Below are 17,551 nucleotides of genomic sequence, written 5' to 3' on the forward strand. Positions count from 1 at the left end.
GTGCTCTGTTCTCCCAAGACCAAGACTTAAGACCCGCCGCTTCAACTGCCGCCTTCTCTCCTCTCCTCTCCTCCTCGCCTCTCCAGCGCCTCAACATTACACGCATTCTATGATCGCTCTCCTCCTTTTGGCCCCCTTCCTGGCGGGCCAGACCATCGCGTCTGACTCTGCCGCCCTCAAACGTGCCCTACACCTCGACACTGAGGCTGGCTGTCCCGCCGACTGGCCAATCTGCGGCATCAGCGGCGTCTGCTATAACCCCGACGAGGGACAAATCTGCTGTCCTGGGGGAACATGTACGTTGAACCAGAGGAAAACAAATAAGCGGAGAAATTCCCGGTCGAATTCGGATCTGACTAACAGTCATGGAACGGAATAGATGCCTGCCCCTCCTCAACCTTCTGCCTCTTCGACCCCTTCTGCTGCCCCAATGACCAAACACCCGAATCATGCGCGCTCGAATACGGCCTTTCCCTCCCTTCCATCCTCCCAACAAGCACAACTTCACCCCCGGAAACAACGCAATTCCCCCCGCCTCATTCCCACAGCACCAGCAACGATACATATGCCAGCGACAGCCCCAGCGGTACAACCGAACCACCACTCTACCCACCACCCACCGTCCCGCCTACATCGGGGAACAGCATCACGCTTGTTTCGACGCCCTTGCCTACGAGCTCGGTGGTGCCGTGGCCGAGTTATAGTGTGACGCTTGTTTCTGGGAGTCCGAAGTTGGAGGGTGTTGGTGAGGAGCCGGCTTATACGGGGGGTGCTGGGTCGATGTCGAGAGGGAGAGTTGGTGGGTTGGGGGTTGTTGTTTTGTTGGTTGTGGTTGTTGGGTTGTTGTAGGCGGATTATCTTTTTTTTTTCTTTTGTTTTGTCCAGTGAAGGGATTAAGGACGGTCGATCGGGTCTTATCCTGACTCCAGTCGGTGTTGATTTTTCCCTTCTTTCCCCATTCGTTCGCTCGCTTTTTCATTTCAGCGGTATATACCCATCCACAGCCAAGTGGACATTTTTCTTTTCCTTCCCTTACTCAACCATATTCACATTCGCATTCGCATCTAGCCTAGCCATTATTTATCTACAGATCTATAGAAAGTCCTGTAATATTATTGATCCTTCGCGAAGATCAGCGCTGTCTCACATCCACAAGCCCAGATTGGCTGGTTCTCCCCCCGTTGGAGCCCTTGGGGGCCATACACGGGTTGGGCCCTGTTGATCTGCATGCACATCAGCCTTGTCATTTGTCCACTCAGGATGCTTTGTTTGGGTGTTGTCACTTGTTGGTGGGTGATCTTCCCGGTCTTTTTCAATTTTGTGAGAGGGGATTTGGTTGGTCGTTCGGTTCAGGTTGCTTGTTATATCGTTATGTAGTTGAGTTCCAGTTTCGTCTAATTCCTTGAATACAATATAACCCTCAGCAAATTCCTGGGATGCCATAGTTTCAGAACTCTACCCTACTCTGTATAGAATTATATTGCTAATTAGTACCCAGTGCCCAGTACCCACAGCTTAGAATAAAACTCCCCTACCAGAGCAAGGCAAAGGGTAGACACAAGGCCTGAGTAGGATAGAACGATAAGATCCCTGGAGTAAAGTCAACAATGGGCAAGACTCCTGCATGGGATAAGCAAAGCGGAGGGCTGTAGCTTATGACCTTACTCAGATAAAGAGCGGGAAAAGGCGGGTAACTAAGAACTGCCTGGTACTTATATCCAGGCAGGTGAAGGCAAGACAGGTATACTCAGACAAAGCCTTAGTACCCAATAAAGCAGGCTTGGGCTAGTGCTTGCTCTTGACCGTACGGAATGGTGTATCTTACTTCTTTAGGCAAGATATCTTCAGAATAGAAAACCGTGGCATTGAAGGAAGTACAGTATGGTAGTGAATATACTAATTCGCACAGCGATCTTTGTTGTATAGCCCCAGGGCTGCACCTTCCTCCCAATGGTGTCCTCTGCTTCATACAACCTACAGTGCTCTCTTCTTTCATCCCCTCACAGGCTTTCCAGAACAACCAAGATATTACAACATATCATTTTACTCACGATACATATTGATAATGGAGCCCCATCATCCTCCACTCCAAAATCAGCTCATTATGACAAGCTTTCAAGGGTGTATGCGGTGTTTCCGATTGAGCCTGAACTATTTCGATGCGAGTTTCGAGCTACAGCTAGTGACCAACTGCTACTTTGACACCCCCGAAGCGACTCAATGCCGTGATTGCCTCCAAACGAATAGTCACTGCCAAATGGTGCGTTTCTTATCTGATTTTTGCGACTCCACGCAGCCCTGCTGACATCTAGTTGACGAAGGTCGCTACTGGAATGCTGGGCGATGCCAGAGATTTGTGGCGATTGATGCAATGGGTCAACGCATTGGCTGCGCAAGTCGGAGGGGATTGGAATAGCAACCTTCGCGTTGCGGCCTTAAGAGCGATGAAAGACCTCTGCATTGCCTTTGGCGCGGCCGAGCTTGCACACCGGCAACTTCATCGGATTAATTACCCCAACATTTCCCATCCGGTATGTCCATATTTGTCTATCCATGTCTCTCCAGACCGGAGCCCAAGAGTCCGCCTGGAGGAACATGCTAACAACGTGTTAAGAGGCATCACGATCTTCTTATGAATCCTACTCTACCTCCTCGAACGCAGTCAGATTTTCGGTTCCTCTCCCGCACTGCCGGACTCCGCATATCTGCCCACCCGTAACGAAAATACTGCGACAAGGCTTTTGCATCTACTCCCGGGAGACGAGGGATATTCTACCTTTGCGGAGGAAAAGGTTCGCTTTGTTAGGACCTTGAAGACCGCTATTCGCAAGGAGCACGGGTTCGAAGCGGAAGGGACCAAGGCTTGCAGGCTGATTCGGATCGTTGATAATAATACTCAAGGCATCCAACTGGGCATCCTTTGAGTCGTGGTTTCGAATGGCGGGTTGTGAAGATAACTGAGTTTAGCTCGCTTGCGGTAGGTGGTTCAGTTTTCTCAGGCGTTATATAATTGAGTTCACTCCATCTTGTTGTTTTGAACATTAGAATACCTTTCTGATGATACCCAAGGAATATCAGGCAGACTATAGGGTTAGCCGTGGAACTTGCATCGTCTTTCTTCCTCTAACAGATCACAAAGCCAACTCACTCTCAACTCAAAGTGGACACTCAAAGATTCGACAAATCTGGATTGGTCCCACCACCTGCACTGCAATACCTCTTCCTCCTTGGGAGAGAGAGGAGAAGTGTTCAGCCATGCACCGCACCTGAGCCCCAACTGAAGCTGCCCGACAAACGCAGATAAAAGGATTGAGGCACAGGCTCTCTTTCTGCTTCTTTCACTAGGCCATACATCCCTCCCTCAGCAAAAGGATTGTCAATACCTTGAGAGATCATGGCACATGGCTCGAAAGTCCATTTTGAGATGAGTCTACTCGGCTCTGACCCCCGCATCGGGGTAGACAATCTAGTATCTCAAACAACAAACGGGCTGCGTTGTTTGTCCAAGGCGAGGCGAGGCGGAATGAAGTAATTGGGTATAGTATTCACCATGTACCATGTACCATTGTACATGTGATAATATAATATGCGGCTCCGATGCGAACTATGGCAGGCTGAGTCGGGCTGCGATTGGCAAGGGATATGTATGTACATATGTGCCATTTGATCCATATTGTGTTTGCTCTTTTGCGCACGCAAGGAAAGCATCATTCCACATCGAGCCTGGTCTTAGTGGGTTCTGCCCTGCATCTTGTAAACTGCGGGTCTGAACTGAACGGGGCCGGGCGGTTTCCTTGATGATAAAAGAGGGATATCGCCGAGTTGAAGTGAGTTGACTGGGTATATTAGTATGTACTGTGCATTATCATACATTCATGTATATAGGTATGTCGATGTTGATGTACGCAAATGACGCCGGTATTAGATGATGATAATCCGGAGGCTGTCATATGCGGCGTGGTGTACTGTATCAAGATTCAAGGAAAAGTCGCCCGTTATTCATATCCCATTATTATACCATTGCAATGTGTCATCGCTGAGCGAGATGTTGGCCTAGAATCAGGTTGAGCATAGGCCGTTAATGCTTCTCAACAAAAGGACGCTCGAGAGTCCGCGCAGGGCTAGGCTGGCGAGGGGTGTAATGGCTGTGACTCCGCTGTTCGGCATGAGGCAGAATATGGCGAGGGTTAGGAGACCTGTCGCGGCCCGAGGCGCGATTGTCGCCGCCGCTCTTTGTCGCTTCAATTTCACGCTTGACGCCCTCGTACATCTGCTCGATGATCTGAATTTCCTCTTCAACGTCCATTTCGCAGCCGTGCAGGCAGAGCTCGCGTTCGCGCTGCTCGATGTATTCTCGGATGTTGCGCCACTCGTTCTGATAATGTTTCAAGCGGTCCGGGAGCCCTGATCCCTTCAGGTAGGTGAGGATACCGGCCACGATGGTGTTAATTGCACCGAAAGCGGTGATTGCATTGTGAGGGCCTCGGGCTGCGCCTAGGGCTGTCAAAGTGGCGGCTACCACAATCTGAATCGCCAGACAGGTGTTGATTAAGGTAGCGTGGAAGCGGTATCGGCTCGCAGCTTTGGTTTCGGCCCTCACGACACGCGTGTAAATGCCCACGTTTGGCGCCGTCCGTGGACTATGGTGTGATACAGTTAGGGCCGGTGCGCTCTCAATGCCAGTAAGTGCACGAAAGACTAGTAGTTTATCGCTTGGAGGAATGAGGACATCAGCGTCTGTTCTGTTGACCTTTAAGCGTTTCGGCTGGGTCGCGGCAGACTCTGGGGCAGTATAAACGGGACCCGTTGTTACGTGTCCCCCCATCATCATCGGAGGTGGAGGCTGCTTTGCCGGAGGGTAGCCCTTCTCTTCACGGTCGAGGGCCGCCAGCAGAAGACGCCGCGCAAGACTGCGGCCCGAGGATCGTTCTGGTTCCGACATTGTGTGTCTGCTGCCTCACCGCTGAGCCCTCGGTAGTCGATACCCCCGTTCGTGGAGCAGAGAGGGTTGACTTGAGGGGCACCGCAACACGCAGGGATTTCCTCCTTTTGTAAGTGACTCAGTCTCCGCTTGGCCATGGAGAACTTTCCCTCGCGTGACGGGTGACGGGTCGGCAAAGTCGGGAAGACGCGATTTCACGGGAGCTCGGGGCGTCAATGTTTTCTTTTTTAAAGCCTCTTTCGTGTTCTTGTCAAGCCTCCTTGCTTGTTATTGGCTCCTTGCGAGCGGAATCTCTGTATTCAGCTAAGCTGTCGAAGTCAGCTCTCAGACCATTTGCACGGAACGGCAGGACCCTGAGAAAGTGGAGGGGTGGATTGCAGATCTGTACGAAATCGGCGAACTCATGGGGACAACACGGAGGATTTCTGGAGCAATGAGCCAGTAAGACGAAGGAATTTGGAGTCGCTAGGTCTAATGCATCCCAGCTGCAGAAGTGCGAACCCTAGGTCTTTCATCGGCTCGGATGAGGGATAATTGAATGAGACACCATATGCACTAGGAAGAGACATCCAACACAAAGAAACGACAAGTGGCAATATGTTCGATCAGTTGACAGTCAACCATCGCTGTTGACTCGCAAGTCGCAATCTTTAGGGACACCACTCGCTTCCTCTTGGACTAAAAGTTCCATGGTGGGATCTCTGGGGAGGGCTGGCTGAAGTTTGAAGGATGCAAGCGTGCCAAAGTGGAACTGGCGCTGATCTACGTGGAGCTGAACGAGATGAACTGCAAGTTGCTATGACCGGAGGGACTGCCGATCACGAGCTCCGCCGCGATGGCTTCAAATCGTGGCCTCTGACTGGAGGATGAAGGGCCAATAGTTATCTGCCATACGATTCAAGAAGCTCACAATTCTTGACAACTCGGACAGGGACGGGAAGCGAGTCTCTACCGTTTTTTGGCGGTTGTAATTTGCTTTCAAGTTATTATTCCGCATCGAATATGAGTCAAGACGCCTGAGATAGATCCGAGTCAGGCTCAACAGAGCGCGCGCAGGGAATACCAAGCCACCGACAAGGGAGCAAGATCACAACAAGGAGCTGATAAAAGTTTTCCTGCTGTCGCAGGGCAGGATACAGCTCAGCCGACCCCGTGATTTTAGTGGGATGACCCAAACGGATTACGTGACCTGTGTACTCCTGCTGTCGAGTCGTCTTCAACTCCTTCCAATTTGTCATGCGCACTTGCCGATACCGCTCCACACGATGATGAGCGAGCGACCGAGCGCTGCCCCAGAGAACGCATCGGTTGTTGTGGCATTCCGAGTGAGCAGAAAGGGCCGAAAAAGACTAACCGCACGGATCTCGAGATAGTCGAAATGGTGAGCGCGATGATAAGCGAGCAATCCGCTGCTGAGGTCTCTCGAGTCGTAGTGTTTACTTGTTGCCCAGACTTTGGTTCTCCGAGGGAGGTGGGCGCAAGATGGCGATTGCTGTAGAAGAGCTTGCTGTGTCGCAATATCAGAGCTACAAAATGAGAGGTAACGCATCACAGCTTATGGAATAATCCATTGCAATTAATGATGCTGAGTGCTGACTGTTTTGAAGATGAAGAATAAGCTCAGACCGGGAAGCAGCACTAAAAAGTCATGTGACCTATATTTTACTCATTAGATAAGCCGCACGTGGAGGGGTGGCAATACGATGGCATTCACGTGGCTCTATGGATGGCCGTCAATCACCTCAACAGCCGACAAGAGAGTTGATCTATCGTGCATACTATTCTATACGAAACTTATGACTCTGATCAGAATCTTAAGAAGAGTGGTTGGCGCTCCCACCGTCCTAGGTAAGTCAAGAACGGCGTCCTGACTCTTCTGTACTTCTCTGCCCCGAGGAGTTACTTGTTTCTGACAATTACATTAAAAGCTCAGCGGCCTCGGGGACAGAGTTGGTGCTGCGGATGGCGTCGATGAGCCCAAAGGTTTCCGATGGTTGAATTCTCCGAATGGTTTCGACGAGTAAGAGAAGCGCATGCTTGTACCGTCTTGCTTCGGCTGCCACTTGCTCAGGGTTTTCCGGATCCAGTTCCTCCTCTTGTCTTGCCAAACGACTAAGACATACTCTATGGCCGCCGCGTGACTGTAATGAGCACGTACCTCGATTCGTTGGCCAGGCATCCTTCACAATGGCTGCACTACCGAACCAATTCGAGAAGCTCACGAAGACCTCGCAGGTGCGAGATAATCGGTATGATACACATCGGGATAGCAATTGTCTGCGCCAGGAGCCAGGACTTTGGTTGTGGAGAAACAAGGAGGGGAGGAACAAAGTTGCTGTCAGACTGTCCGCTGGCCAGGCACACGGGAGGAATCGGTGGGCATATAAATGCGCCTGGAAACCGGATCGCTCGTGTTCGACTCCAACCCACGTCATGACGGCCATAACTATGCAACCGCCACAAATGAATGCCCGACTGCCCCTCCCCGAAAAGCTAACGTAGCTCTTAAAATGGAATGGTCAGTGTCCATACATGGAAGGCCAAAGCGAGGCATCGCCTGTTGGTCGGGTTTGAGAAAGCCCACGGGGTTGAAAACGCTCAAATGAAGGCGCAAACACGAAGGCGAAAGAGACGCTCCCAGCAGTAGAGCACCTTGACTCTTGGAGAAAACTGGCCCCTGAGGCTTCGCCAACAAGGGAGGACAGATGAAAGCTAAAACTTCGCCAGCAAGAACGCGGAAGAGGGATTGGGTGAACCAAAAGGATTACGGGCTTCTGACTGGCTGAGACGGAGCATCTGCCGCCAATCAGGGACCCCCCTTCACCCTTCCTCCAGACCTCTACGGCAACAGTGACTTGCCGTAGGAGTGGCCGTGCTTGGCTGACATTCCTGAAGCCCACTGTCTCAGCGCTATCCGGCGAGGATGAGAGGAGGCAAAGGCCCAGGTAGGCAGCATCGCGGACTGTCGTTAGCCATCCGAAGCTCTGCCGCAACCAAGGCTTGGTTAGAACTACCACCCATTACAGAGGGACTTTTCTCAGGATCAGTGCGAGGCTGCTCCCTCGTTACGGTCTTCTGCACATTGGGTTGTCACTGTCACCTGACGGGGCCTATTTTTCAACCAGCAATGTCAGACGAGCTGATTTCCCGGACGGCGCGCTGACCAAAGTACCATATGGTAGGTACTTCGCGTTTCTCACAAGCAAACGAAGCTCATGAACTGGCATCATGTTCTACTTGGTCCATATAACGAGATCTCGGCTCGCAAAGGTGCAGTTCCATGTGCCAAGCTGTTGCCATCAAAGTTCACCAACTTCGTGACCGTACCACGGACGTCTACTGGCCGTTCCCAACCAGCCAACCGCCATCCTTCTACGGACCAATCCTGACACAGTTTGTAAAAAGCTCCCCTGAAGCCCGACATCTCTCGTGGAACAGCAGAGTGCTAATTGACTGGCTGTTATAAACAGTGGATTTCGGTATCTCTCCCGCGTCATCCCTCGGCAAAGTGACGGCAAAGATCTCGCGCCCGATGTTCCTTCGCTGGTTGACTGCCTTCACAACAGCCAATGTCTGGTAAACAGGGGAAGCCCCTTCTTCTGTAGATTGCAGGCTCTGTAAATCTTCCAGCCATTCTTGGATTTCAGTCCCAAGGGACGCGTTTCGGCACCGGAGTATGGTAGCCTGCATCAGCCCCGAGAACCCGATTGTATAGCTATTCTTCGCGACAGACTCTGCTAGCTTTGTGCCCTTCGTAATCCGCAATAACAGTCGAACTCACTCTTCCTCAGCGCGGAAATATCCAGATTGATCGACACTTGGTGTTTGAAGGCGCCGCAGATGGCTCGTGCATTGCATTATTCGCGCAACAGCGTAATCGCGAAGTTGAGCGCTGCATCATGGGACTGAAAACAGAGAGGGACATTGGATCGATCGAGATTGGAAGTCCCTGGATTTGCGGGAAGCGGCTGTTCGGATGGTGGGAGATACAAGAGCCACTCCTCGAGTTTCTTCGTCTGGTCCGCCAGTTGCATGAAAGGCTTTCTTGCTCCATTTCCCATGATCCCCGGGTTAATACAAGAGCTTGAATCCCTCAGCGCTACCGCAGGACCCCAATGGTCAAGAGTTTCTTTGGAATTGAGACGATGTGATTCGCACATAATGCTCAATACCACAAGGCGCCGCTCCTGCAGTGACCCAAGATGTCCTGTAAGAACTGTTGGCAAGCTTATGGATGGCCCGCTCCGATGACTTCGATCACGCTGAAATACGCACGAGCCCACCAAACCACATACCGAACTTGCATCCATGCCGACAAAAGGGCTTTCAACATGGCGTCTCCGATTACTCCGTGCAGCTCCATGAAAAAGTTTGTCAGTCCCTGAACATGACACTGGGACCCCTGAAAATTCCCCATCGAGGACTCAATATGGGTGAAGAGAACAAGGACCGTGAATACCATCTCCCATGAGACCGAAGGTCAGAGCCCTTCGAAGAGACAAATTTCCTGGTGGCAGACGGGTAATACAGCTGACTCCTTGTTTGGCGGACGAGACTTGGGCTGAAGGTCGCCAGGTCAAGACTTGATTGTTTTCGGTACTCGGACCTTATGCGACTCAAATTGCACGATGACAGAGCGAAAATGGCATCTTTCAACATTGGATGCTCCCAGGCAGATACGGATATCGACCTGAATATCAGATGTACAGCAGGGAGACAAGCATTTTCCCAATACGTCAAATAGAAAATATCCCTTTCCATGTGTTGCAGAAAATTGACGAGGTCAAGATCGAAAGCCTGAACTTTACCGGCAACCGCTTGAGCTTGAACTTCTACTGCCGTGATATCGGACGCCCGGGACACCGCTTGGGAAGAAATATCTCGTGCTTGTGACGCTGTTACCGTGCAGAACTTGAGTTCCCGACGAACAGGTTCACATGGCCTTTTCAACCTGGTGCATGTCCCGCAGGATGGTTCCTGTTCATCGCACTAGACCGAGGTTAGCGACACATTGAGCGACAATTGCACTGGGAAATCGACCTTGGTTCTTCGTTCGCGGCAGCTTTTACATCCATTGTGAGATCGAACAATGTTGGTCTTTGCCTCGAGGGCATAGGTGCATACATCGCATCAATGCAGATCAAGGAAAAAGTATGGTAAAACCGGGTCGCGAAAGATGACAGACGTGGCGAACCACGTGACCCGCGTCGGCATCAGATCATGCAGTCCGTATGGTACACTAACCAGTGACGAGAAGCGCTTTAGCTATATTTTCTATCGGGCTGTCAAAGCTTTAAAGCCGAATTTGCCTCGGGAGCCGCGGCGCTGTGGAGTTCATGCATGGCTTACTATGACTGGATCGTCGCCAATGTCGACTCTAGAGAATTGAATGTCTTCGTACACCTGCCCAGTTTCCACTTTCACTTTTCTCCTATATCGGACCAGTGGGGTGAACTATCTCCTTTGAACTTTCCAGAAGCAGAACCAAACACGTCACTAAACTCTCAACCCCATTTTGCAACATGGTCGATTTAATGATTCTCATTTGCGCTACGAAAACATTCCAAGGCTGGGTATATCAATTGGAGACCCGATCTTACCTTTCGCATGGGATATCAATTTTCAATGTCATAAAGCTATGGCCATTCTGTAGATATCCAGAGACTCAAATCAATGACCTAGCGAATTCAGTCTCCGAACTATGCAGATTCTGGTAATAGAACAGCTACTCCAACTAGACGACTAGCAATGGTCGGGCCAGGTACTTCTGCCATGATGAATTTTTGCGTGACCGCGGGACAATCTTGCTACAACAACGTTGTCTCGAAAACACCACTATTGCGACTCTAGCGGGGCTGAGTAATGAACAATTAGAGATAAAGAAGCAGAAGGATGACAACCCCACCTAGTATATAATGCCCCTCATGTCCCAGGGCGCGGCTGGCTTAGTATCCTCTCGGCATCCCAACTCCTTCAACATGGGCGACGCGGCGCTCCCCAAGCCTCGCATCCTCCTTGCGTTTTACCGAGAGTTTCCAGCATCGTTCTATGAGGACATTCGGAGCAGGTTCCCGGATGCGGAGATCACTCCTTATACTGTGGAATTGGGAAAGCGCATTCCGGGTGGTACGTGGGATCCCTCTGCGACCATTGTTCGTTCCATTTGGGCTAAAGGTCTAACGATTGTGAAGACCTCGTCAGGCAATCAACGATCATTGTCACGCTAAGCAATCTCCCTGCCCCCGAAGATGCCAAGCAGTAAGCCGTTCCAGTCACTTACGAAGCGCCCAATGACGGCGCTCTAGAAAAGAAAGCGACATCCACTAACCGTCCGCGTAGTATCAAATTCATCCACTTCTTCTCTGCCGGTCTAGACAAGGTCATCAACGACCCGATTCTCACTGACTCGGACGTCCCCGTAACAACTAGCTCCGGTATCCACGGCCCCCCAATCGCAGAATGGACGGTCCTGAACTGGCTCGTCGCGTCGCGGAACTACAACATCACGTACGAGAACCAGAAGAAGCACATTTGGGGCAGGAACGAGGAATACGCGCATGGAATACAAGATCATGTTGGGAAGAAGGTCGGCATCCTGGGGTATGGTAGTATTGGGCGACAAAGTATGTCCATGTCCGGATATCCCCTTCCCCACCCTCTAGAGTAGCGAAATGCTAATTAAGAGCTACCAGTCGCTCGCGTCGCCATCTCCCTAGGCGCAACCGTCTACGCCTACACAGCATCCCCCAAACCAACTCCCGCCTCCCGCCGCGACCCGCACTACACTATCCCCGGCACGGGTGATGCCGACGGGATCCTCCCGACATCCTGGCACCACGGGACTTCAAGAGCCTCCCTGCACAAATTCCTCTCGCTGGGTCTCGACCACATCGTCGTTTCGCTCCCTCTAACCCCGCAAACAACACACCTCCTCGGCGCCGAAGAATTCGCCGTCCTGTCCGCGAACAAGAACCCGCGCCATCGAAACCCATACCTAACTAATATCTCTCGGGGTAAGGTCATTGATCAGGATGCGCTGATTGCTTCGCTTGAAAAGGGTGAATTGAGTGGCGCCGCGCTGGACGTTGCGGATCCGGAACCGCTACCGTCTGACCATCCGCTTTGGGATGCGCCGAACGTGCAGATTAGTCCGCACGTTAGTGCCCTTGGCGAGGAGTACTTTGTGCGCTCGTTTGATATTGTTAGGGAGAATTTGGAGAGGGTTAGGAGTGGGGTGCCGCTGATTAATGAATATAAGCGGGGGAGGGGGTACTGATGTTGGATTCGAGTCGGGGACCTTTGTCGGTAGATAAAGAGGATCTCAAGTGACAAGCGGTATCCATGTGGTCGGTTGCATTTAATGCGCCGTATGTAGCATGCATTCTACCCATTGCACATCTTCCTGCTATTCCTGTCTGGCCTGCACTTACGGTGCACAAAGTGCAGTAAGTAGTCCCGGCATTGAGTCCTCAGATATTGGAAGTGAAGTTTTTGCATTTCGATGGTAAGAGGGTTACAGAATTTAGTTTCCCTTGCGTCAGAGCGCTTTCTCGTCGGGTCGATATAATTAGGAGAATGAATCTGATACATAAATATAATATCTGGCAGACCTCAAATGTTGGAAAATGTAACAGAAGTAGCAAGTAGCAAGTAACAAATAGCAGACAGAGATCAGACATTCGGCGCCCAGCGCACGATATGGCGAGAGAAACAGGTTAGTTTGAGATTGACGCAAATGAAACAGAACCAGACAGATATAACAGATCACAAGCTCAGAGAATCTGAGGACGGGCAATATAATATAGTATAAGTTCCATATAACTTTTCTTGCTCTCATGGATAAATGCTGGATGTAGAATGGGAAACACACCAGAGATGGTCGTTAGTAGGTTGGTTTGGTTTTGAGATGCTCTGTAATATGTATAATACTGCGGGTCGAAGACTAGCGATATCGATCAAAGAACTGAAAGCATAGTAGTTCGAGCTGATTGCTTATAATTCCGGATCCGTAACCTGCCAAAATCGCAGGAAATGGCGTTATAAGGACGATTTAGAAAGCCTCAGGTACTAACCGCCTGAGTGGCCTGCATAAGCCCGGAGAAATCAAATCGAAGGTTCGAAACGTTGTCGTTCTCAGTAGATCTATAATGGACGCCGACGAGTTGTGAAAGACGTCTCTGCCAGAGACCAATGATTGCAGTTATATCAGGTGACGCAAAGCCCTCGGCTTGAGTACCAGACTGCGTATATAAATCCGTCTTCGAGGTCTCGATATACGAAGCACGAAGCACAGTTTGATCGAAGGCCCAGGTCAAGCCCACAGCATGCAGGTCACATCCGTCGGGGATTTTCTCGAAAGGCAACTTGCTTGCGGCGATTCGCTTGGTATTGGACTCTGGATTCTGAATACGCATAAGGTATGCTCTTGGATCGTGCGGGCTAAGGACTGGTTTTGACGCCGACGCCAACGTCGACGCCGATGGCCCATTTATGGTTGCAGATGCAGCGTCCCCAATCTCCGTCTGCCGCGCAGAGACAGTGCCGGCGTTCAATGCGGCCCGAGCAGCACGGTATCTATTCTGGTGTGGGGAGCTGGTGGGGACCGACGCGGTAGAGACTGAACTCTGCAGTTGCATTCGCCGCTCTTGGATAGCGGCTTTCTTCCTATTCTCGAAGTCAAGGGCTTTCTGGAGTTCGGGGTTCTCGTCAGGATTTGAGGCGCTGTATAATCGGGCAGACCATTGCTCAAGGACTGGAAGGCCTCGACCTTTGCCCTTGTTCACGGCTTTTGGAGATCGTGCTGGAGCAGGCGAGGGAATTTGCGGCAGGTCAATTTCAAGTGGAGAGACCGAAGGCTCACTTAGAAGCTGCGAGCTGAGTGAGCCGATTGAGTCTGGTGGGCTATTTGGGCTGGCTTTGTCCCGACCGAAGCGGTCTTGAGTAAGTTGGGACAATAAAGGCTCCGCACTCTGCGTTTCAGCGTCCTCTACATCCGTGGGAGTCTGTGCGGTGGCCTGGGAGAGCTGCAGAAACCAGGTATCTAAGGAACCGTTACCATAGCGCTCTCTATCCCTATCCCTTTGTCTCTGTCGCGAGCTCCGAGCCGGAGTTGTCGGGGACAATTGTGTAGGTCCCGAAGTCGAGGGTGAGACTTGGCTAATCAAGGAAGATTGGAAGGTCGCGTTTGCTGCAGGAGAATCTAAGCTGGATGTTGAACAGGGTAAGCAATAGCCGACATTGTGAGCTGACTCTGTCACCCGAGATGAACGGCGTTGACTTTGTATGTCAATCGGAGGAAATATATTTGACGCCTTTGCGTTGTTGACTCGAACAAAAGGTGAACGTTCAGCCCGGTTGCCGGATCTGGGTTTAGGTACCGGGGGACTGTGCAGGGGTTGCTGTGGGTACTCAAACGAGCGAGCACTAACAAACTCATTCTCTTGGATAGTAGGTATTGCTTGGTGGATTTTTGGAAACTCGTTTTTGTGAGGTATGTCCCTTCCCTGGTCAGCCAGGTCCTGATCTGACGTGAGTACATCTGGCCGGTCCCCGTAAGTGTCTCGAAGAAGGTCCTCAATCAAAGAGAGAACAGCCTTCTGGTCTTCGAATAGCACATCGTCTTTGGAGGGCTCGATATTCACATCATAAGCTCCATCTGGGCAGAGAATATGAATGCATAGAAAAAGGTCGGTGATGGTTGGAGAAAGCCCATCTCGAGATGAGACAGAGCGTAGGTAGGTTTTGTAAAGCTTGACAATATCCTGTGCAACTCCCCGTGATGCTGATACCGGCCTACCGTCAATACTGATATATTGGCCTAGGTTGTTGAACCGGGTAAAATCTGCTGTTGTCAGCCTATTTCCCGCAACCCGGGAAGGTGGCATACCTGAGCCCAATTTTGGGAGAAGTGCAACGAGCCTGATGCTCGGATTGTTTTCTTGTAGGGATTCGCCCTCGCTCAGAGGCGGAGTCGGCCATTCTGTCAGCGCACAAGTAGAGGCAACGTCGGTGCCAGCAACCTTCAATGCTGCCTCCAAAAGTGTGGCCTTTTTGCCTGGGGCATACATCCAGTTGCCACTCTCGTTCTTAGTCTTTAGAGCCTTGAAGGAGAGTCTGACCGAGGGCTTCGCCATGGCATATGCTTGGACCATCTTCCGGATTCGAGCAAGTGTCTTCTTGCAGTTCTTGACGGCCGTTTGCCGACGAACCGGTATCTGTCGAAACAAATTCGAAACTCGAACGATTGTCCCTACAGGGTGGGCAACACGTTCGGCACTGAAAATAAGATTCTAAGCAGGACACCAAGCTAGAGGGGCGGTTACCTGGTAAGCTCTCCGTCTCTTCCATATTTCAACGAAGAGCCAACAGGTTCGGATTTGACCCTTGTAGACACTATCAAGATACCCGCAATCTCAGCGGCGCTCGCCAATGCTTCGCCCCTGAATCCGAGAGTCTTCCCGCCGACGTTTCTGAGATCTTCCACGGTATGGATCTTGCTGGTGAAGGTGCGTTTGCATACAAGGGGATAGTCGGTGGATGGGATTCCATGACCATTGTCCTTGACTTGGATTACGTCGACTGTGTCTTGAGATATCTCAATGGCTATTGATGAAGCACCGGCGTCCAAAGCATTGTCCAGCAACTCTTTGGTCAATGAGTACGGATCAGAGATTATGGACGTCGAGCCGATGGCGCGGACGGTGGTGGGTGGAAGTGCCACAATCGGCATTTTCGCGGGGACGAGATTCGCCCGTCATATAGTGTCTATAGGTTCTTGGCTTTCCGTAAAAGATTGAACTGGTGCAATTAGAAATAAAGATGAAAGGGAATGAATGCCGAGAGTTGTTGATGCTGGAAGTTGATGAGAACAGAGGAAGGAGAGTATTTCCACGCACAAAGACAGCGGCAGACCACGTGAAATTAGTCAGCGCAGCCTCGTCGCCAACAAACATCCCGTGACCAAATCATCAATCCTTCCGTCAGCAGCAGGAAGAAGAAAGCAAATAGCCATATGGAGTAGACATGCTCTGCTCGTCCTTCTCAGTTTCGCGGCTTGCGATACCAGCCGTGTGCACACTTATAGCCTTCCTCGCATACACGTCGCAGTACTTCTTCCTGTACTTTGAGGATGCGCCGCTCACAGGGGATGAAGTATGGCGAATCAATATCCTGGCCATTATTATCTTCATATGCTACTATCGGTCCTGCACAGTAGATCCAGGCCACGTACCGAAAGGATGGATGCCTTCAGACCGCACGCAACTGGAGGCTGATCAAGCGAGCGGTCGTCAACGATGGTGTCGACGGTGCGAAGCATTTAAGCCGCCGAGAGCACATCATTGCAAGACATGTCGAAGGTTAGTACCTGTAGGACATTACTTTGGCGGTAAATAATGTTAATGCTTTGCAGATGTATACCAAAGATGGACCACCACTGCCCATGGACTTCCAACTGTGTCTCCCATTTTACCTTTCCGCATTTCGTGCGATTCTTGTTCTACGCTGTCGTCGGGATAGGATATCTCGAGACCCTTCTTTGGGAGAGAGTCTCCATCATCTGGGGCTCGAGAAATTTACCTAGTGTAAGAGTGGCTACCCACCCGGCATCGAGCGTTGACTGACCACTGCAGTATCTGGGGCCTAGCGTGATACAAATAGGCCATCTGTTTGTTCTATTCGCTACAAGTAGCTTCACGCTGTTTGCGCTGTCTGTACTTCTAATCAAGACTCTCTGGTCACTTGGGGCGAATACGACAACAATTGAGTCGTGGGAAATTGAGCGCCACGAGACCCTGCTCCGACGGGCCCGACATTTTGGAGGCTCCTTGCCTGGTCCTGGCGGTATCAATGTACCTATCACAAAGCAAGAGTTTCCGTACGATATAGGGATTTTCGCAAACATCAGAGATGGGATGGGCGGGAGTATCAATGTAGGTATCCTACGTTAGCCTACGATGGTGTTGGCAACCTGACTGACAGTTGTTACTAGGTACTCAGTTGGTTCTGGCCGCTGGCAAAGACACCCGACCGTAGCACCGGCTTAGAATATGAAGTCAACGGATTTGAAGGTTGGTTTCCCTCGGTATACAAGCGTACTCTCCTGACCTCTCTAGATCCGACCGTTTCATGGCCGCCACCAGATCCAGATCGCATTCCTCTTCCGCCCAGGGATCAAAGAGACCCCTTCTACAGCAACGCAGAAGCCAGTAATATTGATATCGAAGCTTTCAATCGACGGAAAGCCGCAGATCTCAAACGCCGAAGACCCACGCCTGATGTTGAGCGCCGCAAACCGTTCCACGAGCGCTTTGACGAGTCCGGGAGTGGCTTCTCAGACGAAGATGACGATGGCGACAGCGGAAGCAGCTACGCTGGCTCCGACAACGGCGAAGAAGCCTGGAAGAATTCCGAGGGTGAACGCCTGCGCGATTTCGGCGTCGACGAAGAAGCTGAGTTTTACGATGAGGAGGATATCCCATTGGCTGTTTTGATACAGCAGCGGAAACAAAGAGAATACCTATCACATTGAACAGCTAGCTTCGATTCAACCCAATATCATCTACATCTACCGACTCGACTCTCTTCAATCAAAGCGAGACGAACCCACCA

The 17,551-nt window shown here is 51.1% G+C and overlaps 8 protein-coding genes across 8 annotated transcripts; 4 read left to right on the forward strand and 4 right to left on the reverse strand.

Moving 5' to 3' along the window:
• The first annotated feature begins 4 nt into the window (after nucleotides 1-4).
• BDV17DRAFT_272087 (uncharacterized protein) lies at nucleotides 5-1,425 on the forward strand. The gene is made up of 2 exons (XM_073758847.1): nucleotides 5-296; nucleotides 380-1,425. The coding sequence occupies exons 1-2, from the start codon at nucleotides 110-112 to the stop codon at nucleotides 847-849; spliced, it is 657 nt and encodes a 218-aa protein (XP_073612353.1). The 5' UTR covers nucleotides 5-109; the 3' UTR covers nucleotides 850-1,425.
• Nucleotides 1,426-2,104: 679 nt separating this feature from the next.
• BDV17DRAFT_294414 (uncharacterized protein) lies at nucleotides 2,105-2,719 on the forward strand (the record flags this gene model as incomplete). The annotated part of the gene is made up of 3 exons (XM_073762828.1): nucleotides 2,105-2,260; nucleotides 2,322-2,531; nucleotides 2,615-2,719. 3 exons carry the CDS (start codon nucleotides 2,105-2,107, stop codon nucleotides 2,717-2,719), a joined length of 471 nt encoding a protein of 156 aa, XP_073612354.1.
• Nucleotides 2,720-2,728: 9 nt separating this feature from the next.
• BDV17DRAFT_184127 (uncharacterized protein) lies at nucleotides 2,729-3,681 on the reverse strand. Its single transcript, XM_073754991.1, has 2 exons — nucleotides 3,384-3,681; nucleotides 2,729-3,083 (listed from the first exon to the last, which is right to left on the reverse strand). Exons 1-2 carry the CDS (start codon nucleotides 3,451-3,453, stop codon nucleotides 2,821-2,823), a joined length of 333 nt encoding a protein of 110 aa, XP_073612355.1. The 5' UTR covers nucleotides 3,454-3,681; the 3' UTR covers nucleotides 2,729-2,820.
• Nucleotides 3,682-4,073: 392 nt separating this feature from the next.
• Nucleotides 4,074-5,466, reverse strand: BDV17DRAFT_184152 (uncharacterized protein). The gene is made up of 2 exons (XM_073754992.1): nucleotides 5,444-5,466; nucleotides 4,074-5,235 (listed from the first exon to the last, which is right to left on the reverse strand). Exon 2 carries the CDS (start codon nucleotides 4,940-4,942, stop codon nucleotides 4,079-4,081), a length of 864 nt encoding a protein of 287 aa, XP_073612356.1. The 5' UTR covers nucleotides 4,943-5,235; nucleotides 5,444-5,466; the 3' UTR covers nucleotides 4,074-4,078.
• Nucleotides 5,467-7,850: 2,384 nt separating this feature from the next.
• BDV17DRAFT_300278 (Zn(II)2Cys6 transcription factor domain-containing protein) lies at nucleotides 7,851-10,156 on the reverse strand (the record flags this gene model as incomplete). Its single annotated transcript, XM_073764022.1, has 6 exons — nucleotides 7,851-8,718; nucleotides 8,856-9,149; nucleotides 9,218-9,404; nucleotides 9,443-9,931; nucleotides 9,971-10,004; nucleotides 10,137-10,156. The coding sequence occupies 6 exons, from the start codon at nucleotides 10,154-10,156 to the stop codon at nucleotides 8,315-8,317; spliced, it is 1,428 nt and encodes a 475-aa protein (XP_073612357.1). The 3' UTR covers nucleotides 7,851-8,314.
• A 748-nt stretch (nucleotides 10,157-10,904) lies between these two features.
• BDV17DRAFT_272095 (D-isomer specific 2-hydroxyacid dehydrogenase family protein) lies at nucleotides 10,905-12,507 on the forward strand. Its single transcript, XM_073758848.1, has 4 exons — nucleotides 10,905-11,068; nucleotides 11,134-11,200; nucleotides 11,282-11,565; nucleotides 11,635-12,507. Exons 1-4 carry the CDS (start codon nucleotides 10,921-10,923, stop codon nucleotides 12,216-12,218), a joined length of 1,083 nt encoding a protein of 360 aa, XP_073612358.1. The 5' UTR covers nucleotides 10,905-10,920; the 3' UTR covers nucleotides 12,219-12,507.
• Nucleotides 12,508-13,002: 495 nt separating this feature from the next.
• Nucleotides 13,003-15,671, reverse strand: BDV17DRAFT_283927 (putative DNA mismatch repair protein; the record flags this gene model as incomplete). Its single annotated transcript, XM_073760445.1, has 5 exons — nucleotides 13,003-14,340; nucleotides 14,371-14,440; nucleotides 14,471-14,783; nucleotides 14,829-15,217; nucleotides 15,265-15,671. 5 exons carry the CDS (start codon nucleotides 15,669-15,671, stop codon nucleotides 13,003-13,005), a joined length of 2,517 nt encoding a protein of 838 aa, XP_073612359.1.
• A 269-nt stretch (nucleotides 15,672-15,940) lies between these two features.
• Nucleotides 15,941-17,512, forward strand: pfa4 (putative palmitoyltransferase with autoacylation activity Pfa4). The gene is made up of 5 exons (XM_073754994.1): nucleotides 15,941-16,299; nucleotides 16,353-16,524; nucleotides 16,573-16,872; nucleotides 16,932-17,010; nucleotides 17,056-17,512. Exons 1-5 carry the CDS (start codon nucleotides 15,965-15,967, stop codon nucleotides 17,469-17,471), a joined length of 1,302 nt encoding a protein of 433 aa, XP_073612360.1. The 5' UTR covers nucleotides 15,941-15,964; the 3' UTR covers nucleotides 17,472-17,512.
• The last annotated feature ends 39 nt before the right edge of the window (nucleotides 17,513-17,551 follow it).

Source organism: Aspergillus undulatus (genome assembly GCF_047715775.1).
Source record: "Aspergillus undulatus strain CBS 261.88 unplaced genomic scaffold BDV17scaffold_53, whole genome shotgun sequence".
NCBI classification, from domain to species: Eukaryota; Fungi; Ascomycota; class Eurotiomycetes; order Eurotiales; family Aspergillaceae; genus Aspergillus; species Aspergillus undulatus.

Coding starts and splice junctions, on each gene's coding strand:
- BDV17DRAFT_272087 (XM_073758847.1), top strand. CDS start 110: ATGATCGCTCTCCTCCTTTTGGCCCCCTTCCTGGCGGGCCAGACCATC. Junction 297..379: donor CTGCTGTCCTGGGGGAACAT/GTACGTTGAACC, acceptor GGAACGGAATAG/ATGCCTGCCCCTCCTCAACC.
- BDV17DRAFT_184127 (XM_073754991.1), bottom strand. CDS start 3,453: ATGCGGGGGTCAGAGCCGAGTAGACTCATCTCAAAATGGACTTTCGAG. Junction 3,084..3,383: donor ATGTGCCATGATCTCTCAAG/GTATTGACAATC, acceptor CTAACCCTATAG/TCTGCCTGATATTCCTTGGG.
- BDV17DRAFT_184152 (XM_073754992.1), bottom strand. CDS start 4,942: ATGTCGGAACCAGAACGATCCTCGGGCCGCAGTCTTGCGCGGCGTCTT.
- BDV17DRAFT_272095 (XM_073758848.1), top strand. CDS start 10,921: ATGGGCGACGCGGCGCTCCCCAAGCCTCGCATCCTCCTTGCGTTTTAC. Junction 11,201..11,281: donor GCCCCCGAAGATGCCAAGCA/GTAAGCCGTTCC, acceptor CCGTCCGCGTAG/TATCAAATTCATCCACTTCT. Junction 11,566..11,634: donor TGGTAGTATTGGGCGACAAA/GTATGTCCATGT, acceptor AAGAGCTACCAG/TCGCTCGCGTCGCCATCTCC.
- pfa4 (XM_073754994.1), top strand. CDS start 15,965: ATGCTCTGCTCGTCCTTCTCAGTTTCGCGGCTTGCGATACCAGCCGTG. Junction 16,873..16,931: donor GGATGGGCGGGAGTATCAAT/GTAGGTATCCTA, acceptor AGTTGTTACTAG/GTACTCAGTTGGTTCTGGCC. Junction 17,011..17,055: donor TGAAGTCAACGGATTTGAAG/GTTGGTTTCCCT, acceptor TGACCTCTCTAG/ATCCGACCGTTTCATGGCCG.